The 6,617-nt window shown below is 46.4% G+C and overlaps 1 protein-coding gene across 1 annotated transcript; it reads left to right on the forward strand.

Annotated features, from left to right (window-relative positions):
• Nucleotides 1–1,378: 1,378 nt before the first annotated feature.
• On the forward strand, nucleotides 1,379–1,957 carry LOC116812751 (COX assembly mitochondrial protein 2 homolog). The gene is given in 3 exon segments (XM_032758539.1): nucleotides 1,379–1,513; nucleotides 1,515–1,564; nucleotides 1,900–1,957. Coding segments are annotated over 3 exon segments (243 nt in total).
• Nucleotides 1,958–6,617: the final 4,660 nt, after the last annotated feature.

The following is a 6,617-nucleotide window of genomic DNA, read 5'->3' on the forward strand; positions in this document are numbered from 1 at the left end:
GACTCTCCCGCTTCCCGCAATCCAGTTTATCTTCCTACTTGGAGCGCCCTGGCTGCTGCCAGGGCCAACCGCAGGCGCCGGAAGGCGGGATTTCTGCGGCACGCATGCACACCGGCACTCCCACGGGAGTCAGTTTCTCACCACCTGAATTATTTGAACTTGGCACCACTAAAAGTGGAGCGATCAGGTACAGAGTGCCTCCAGACCTGCTGCAATAGAAATCACTGACACCATCTTTTTTTTTTTTTTTTTTGAGACAGTCTCATTGCGTCGCCGAGACTGGAGTGCAGTGGCATGATATCTGCTCACTGCAACCTCCACCTCCCGGGTTTAGGTGCCTCAGCCTTACGAGTAGCTGGGATTACAGGCATCTGCCACCACACCCGGCTAATTTTTGTATTTTTAGTAGAGACGGGGTTTCATCATGTTGGCCAGGCTGGTCACGTACTCCTCACCTCTGGTGATCTGCTCGCCTCAGCCTCCCAAAGTTCTGGGATTACAGGTGTAAGTCACCCTGCCTGGCCTATTTCATATTTTAAATATTAAAAAGTAGAACCTGGCCAGGTGTGGTGGCTCACACCTGTAGTCCTAGCACTTTAGGAGGCTACAGTGAGAGGATCGCTTGAGCCTAGGAGTTCAAGACCAGCCTGGGCAACATAGCAAGACCCTGTCTATTCAAAAAATAAAATTAGCCAGGTGAGGTGGCACGTGCCTGTGGTCCCACCTACTCGGGAGGCTGAGGCAGGAGAATCTCTTGAACCTGGGAGGTGGAGGCTGCAGTGAGCCGAGATCGTGCCACTGCACTCCAGCCTGGGAGACAGAGCCAGACTTTTCTCAAAAAAAAAAAATAATAATAATAAGCAGCCGGGCGCGGTGGCTCACGCCTGTAATCCCAGCACTTTGGGAGGCTGAGGCGGGCGGATCACGAGGTCAGGAGATGGAGACCATCCTGGCTAACATGGTGAAACCCTGTCTCTACTAAAAATAGAAAAAATTAGCCAGGTGTGATGGCATGCTCCTGTAGTCCCAGCTATTCAGGAGGCTGAGACAGGAGAATCGCGTGAACCCAGAAGGCTGAGGTTGCAGTGAACCGAGATTGCGTCACTGTACTCCAGCCTGGGCGACAAAGTGAGACTCCATCTCAAAAAATAAATAAATAAAATAAATGAAATAAAATAAAAATTAAAAAATAGTAATAATAAGCTTGGGCAGTAGAGGGGCCCCCCCGGGCAGTGGCCACCTGTGGAGTGACATGGCTCTTGGCTCCCTGGCAGCCAGCTTCTGCGTCAGGCATCTTCGTTGGTGACTGCCCTTTCAGCTCTCCTGGTGTGGCCATGAGTGGTGTGGCACTGCCATGACCCATCATCTTGTCTTGAAGATGCATCCTGACTTACTTCCACACTTGCACACTGAAGAATGCAACATCGTGATTAACTTGCTAAAGGAATATCACATAAATCACAGCATTCGAAAATTTTTTGGTCATTGCAATGATCTTGATCAGGCAATGAGAAAATAAATGCTTGAAAAATGAGTACATGGAAAAGAGGACCAAGAGCAGAGAGTATGGCAATTTGATGCAAGAGACTTTTTTTTGAGATGGAGTCTTTTTTTTTTTTTTTTTTTTTGAGATGGAGTCTCGCTCTGTTGCCCAGGCTGGAGTACATTGGCGCGATCTCTGCTCACTGCAAGCTCTGCCTCCCAGGTTCACGCCATTCTCCTGCCTCAGCCTCCCATGTAGCTCGGACTACAGGCGCCCGCCACCACACCCAGCTAATTTTTGTATTTTTGGTAGTGACAGGGTTTCACCGTGTTGGCCATGGCCAGGATTGTCTCGATTTCTTGACCTTGTGATCTGCATGCCTCAGCCTCCCAAAGTGCTGGGATCACAGGTGTGAGCCACCATGCCCGGCCGCAAAAGAGACTTTTTAATTCTCCAGAGGAATCTGAAAAATAAATTGCATTTTCACTGGATGCCTTGGCTGAGAGAAGACCGAAAGACTATAGGTTGGGCCAGGCACCACAGCTCACGCCTGTAATCCCAACACTTCGGGAGGCCAAGGCAGATGGATCACCTGAGGTCAGGAGTTCGAGACCAGCCTGAGCAATATGATGAAACGCTGTCTTTACTAAAAATACAAAAATTAGAAAGACGTGGTGGTGTGGGCCTGTAATCCCAGCTGGGAGGCTGAGGTAGGAGAATCTTTTGAATCCGGGAGGCAGAGGTTGCAGTGAGCCAAGATTGCACCATTGTACTCTAGCCTGGGCGACAGAGTGAGACTGTCTCAAAAAAAAAAAAAAAAAAAAAAAAAGACGACTCTGGGTTGATACCTGAAAGAATCCTATCTTATTTGCTCTCCAGAATTCTTCTAATGGAAAGTGACTCATGAGAAATTGAACCATGGAGAAATATGAACATTTCTGATTCTGAATATTTGTTGGGCAGAGTCTTTAGTACCATTTTTCCTCCACCAACAAACGTGACTTCACCATGTTTCTTCTCTTTGCCTACAAGTTAACATCTCAGTAACTAATCTCCCTGAATAAAGGAATATGCTAAGTTAAAATAAAATAATTTATTTAAAAAATTTGTTTAAATAGGCCGGGCGCGGTGGCTCATGCCTATAATCCCAACACTTTGGGGGGCCGAGGTGGGTGAATCACGAGGTCAGGAGATTGAAACCATCCTGGCTAATACAGTGAAACCCTCTCTCTACTAAAAATACAAAATTAACCGGGCGTGGTGGCAGGCGCCTGTAATCCCAGCTACTCTCCTAGCCTCAAGCAATCCGCTGTGCTAGGCCATCCAAAGTCCTGTGATCACAAGCATCAGCCACCACATCCGGCCAATCTATTCCTTTCTGATTAATAAATTAGGCCTGGCATCGTGGCTCACGCCTGCAATCCCAGCACCTGGGGAGGCTGAGGCGGGCAGACTACCTGAGGTCGGGAGTTGGAGACCAGCCCCACAAACATGCAGAAACCCCGTCTGCACAAAAAAAAAAAGAAAAAAAAACAAAAAAATTACAAAATGAGCCGGGCATGGTGGCTCATGCCTGCAATCCCAGCCACTCGGGAAGCTGAGGCAGGAGAACCACCCAAATCCAGGAGGTGGAGGCCGTGGTGAGCCGAGACCATGCCACTGCACTCCAGCCTGGGCAACAAGAGCGAAACTCCATCTCAAAAAAAAAAAAAGAGACCAGGTTTCACCATGTTGCCCAGGTTTGGTCTGGAACTGCTAGGCTCAAGCGACCCTCCACGCTCGGCCGTCCAAAGTCCTGGGATCAAAAGTGGAGCCACCACGCCAGGCCGATCACGCCTGTAATCCCAGCACTCTGGGAGGCTGAAGTGGGTGGATCACCTGACGTCAGGAGTTGGAGACCAGCCTGGCCAACACGATGAAACACCGTCTCTAATAAAAATACAAAAAAATTAGCCGGGTGTGGCGGTGGACGCCTGTAATCCCAGCTACCCAGGAGGCTGAGGCAGGAGAATTGCTTGAACCAGGGAGGCAGAGGTTGCAGTGAGCCAAGACAGTGCCACTGCACTCCAGCCTGGGTGACAGAGTGAGACTCCATCTCAAAACAAAAAATAAATAAATAAAATAAATTGGGCCATGCACGCTGGCTCATGCATGCAATCCCAGCACCTCCAGAGGCCGAGGCAGGTGGATAACCTGAGTACGGGAGTTTGAGACCAGCCTGAACAACAGGGAGAAACCCCGTCTGTATAAAAAAAAAAAAAATTAGCCTGGCATGGTGGCGGGCGCCTGTAGTCTCAGGTACTCGGGAGGCTGAGGCAGGAGAATGGCGTGAACCCGGGAGCTTACAGTGACCCGAGATCGCGCCACTGCACTCCAGCTTGGGCGACAGTGAGACTCTGTCTCAAAAAAAAAAAAAAAAAAAAAAAAATCTTTCCACACGCTTTTTACGCGGACTTCAGAGTGGGAACGCCTCTTTTCTGAGGACCCCACCCCCAACCCTGCTGCTGAGCAGGCAGATACACCAGCGGGCAAAAGGGCCGGGTCCCGCCCTCATGGTTCTTCAAGCCGTAAGACTCAGCTGATTTCATCAACAGCTGCGATTTCAACAGGAGGAGGGCTGTGTCGTGACCCTCAAGCCCCCAAGTCAGGATGGCACGTCACCCCCAGGCCACCTGCAGCCTTACCTGCCCTGAGTCCGTGACCGCCAGGCAGTGCTGGGCCCCGACGGCCACATGCACGATCTTCTTCCCTTTCAGTCCTTCCACCACCTGCGGTTTCCACACGTGCACGTGAGAGCCGTGGCCCAACCTGAAGTAATCGCCCTTTCCCCTGAGGGAAGGCCAATGGTGGAGTGTTACAATACGGTTATGGTCTGATAATGCTATACAAGAAAACACTCATTGTCTCACATCTTTCACAGCCAGCTCAATGACATCACACACAGCACCCAAGGTCTTCGAACTTATATTCAAAATCATACACCATTAATTCAAATTAACTTATTTAATTTGAATTAAGTCAGCTGGGAAAAACCTGAATACCTTAATACATGTTTTACAATATTTAAGTTACTGTTGTAGGTTTTCGTATAAAGAGACTGAAAATAAGACTACTGCAAACACCTATCCAAAGTCCTATCTGGTATACATCTTTCTCAAAGTGCCAATGTTGGCCAATAACAGTGGTTCACACCTGTAATCCCGGCACTTTGGGAGGCCGAGGCAGGTGGATCACGAGGTCAGGAGATCAAGACCATCCTGGCTAACACAGTGAAACCCCATCTCTACTAAAAATACAAAAAAATTAGCCAGGCATGCTGGCGGGCACCTGTAGTCCCAGCTACTCGGGAGGCTGAGGCAGGAGAATGGCGTGAACCTGGGAGGCGGAGCTTGCAGTGAGCTGAGATTGTGCCACCGCATTCCAGCCTGGGCGATAGAGCGAGACTCCGTCTCAAATAAATAAATAAATAAATAGTGCCAATGTTATGACCAGAGGCAGCAAGGCCTGACACACCATCCAAGGCCAGTCCGGACACCTGCTCTTTTGTACATTAATATAATAAGCTTTTACAAGAAATACATGTTAACTTTTTCAGGATCGAAGGATTCAGAAGGCTATTTTGCTCTCATTTTATCCTTAGGCTTCAGCAGAAGAAACCCTTCCTATAAATCTCGCCCAAACAGGAAAGGTAAGTGGCCTAAAATTTTTCTAGTATCTTCAAAATGACCCAGTTACAATAGGAAATTTCTTCTTGTACTATTGTCACTAATCCCAACTCAATATCCTTTAAAGGACAAAGATGCATGCATAAGTAAAAATATGACAGGTCACAATCACGCCGGGGTGGTCCTGGGGCAAGGCCCAGGTTCCCTGCATGCGCCTGCACAAGCACACACGCTGTGACAGGGGGGACGTTTATGTACCATGTCCACACCACTCCAGACTTGGTGAGCGCCAGTAGGAGCTGAGCTCCACACTCAATCTGGCACACCCCCTGTCCATTTAGTCTCTCAATGTTCTCTCCATTAAAGAACAAAAACAAAAATCCTCCACTGTTCATTGCAAATACCATATTTTCCCTATCTTCGTGTGCATAGAAGACCCCCAGCCACCAAAATCTCTATATATTTATCTTTGTAAATCCAGCTTTTGGCAATAGCAATGTTAGTAGCAATAGTTACCAGTTCAGTCAGGTAAGTTAGTTTGAATCATACAAAATGCCAGCATTTGAACTCTTTAATCTACAAAAACAGTTTCATGTAGTTTAAACTAATGCAATTTCTAGTCTTTTCAATGGCTCTGTAATGCAACCATTATCACCAGTCTATAGGTGAGAAACCTTCAGTTCACAGAAGAGCTTTGCCCGAGGCCACACCGCCAGGAGTGTTAGGGGGATCTGGAAGTACACATCACTAAAATCTCATGCCTTTTCTCTTGTAACATGCTGCACTAAAAGCCCTGATCATTTGAATATACAATAAGAGCAATTTTGTTCAAAACATAACTTAGTTCTATATGTACGTGAAATTAGGAAATACACATCTCAGAATATATTTCTTTATGAAGTAAGCTTCATACATTATAATAATAGTTACTAAAGTTATGATCAGATATCAGCAGAATAGGGTATCTGCCACCTCTAAAGACTTCAACAACATCAGCTGTCAATCTTACTTAATACACTACAGCTCATATGCACAATAATCTTACCATATGTCCTTATCAATAGGAAGATCTTTATTTTGTCTAGAATTTTGAACTGAAATAAAAACATATTAAGCCAAAAAGTAACAAAAAAAGTCTACTAGAATGTAAGAATGTTGTCTTGGCATTTGTATCTAATTTTATAGACTGCTAGGTGGAAAAATAATCAGTCTTTGGGTCTGTGACCTTTTAAATTCAAAGGAAATGAGTTAAAAACAAAACAACCACAACAAAAAACCTTCTTCTGTAAAAGAAAGATAAAGTAAATAGACAAGGGAAGTAACACTGATTCGTTAAAAGATTATTTGACCCCATCGGAGATAGCTCGAATGACTAACAGGGCCCCAGAAACTAAATGTATATTAAGTAGATTGGACATGGTTTTCTTCCACAATTATTCTTGAGCATTGGTTCATGAAAATTGCACCAG

Source organism: Hylobates moloch, unplaced genomic scaffold (genome assembly GCF_009828535.3).
Source record: "Hylobates moloch isolate HMO894 unplaced genomic scaffold, HMol_V3 SCAFFOLD_9, whole genome shotgun sequence".
NCBI classification, from domain to species: Eukaryota; Metazoa; Chordata; class Mammalia; order Primates; family Hylobatidae; genus Hylobates; species Hylobates moloch.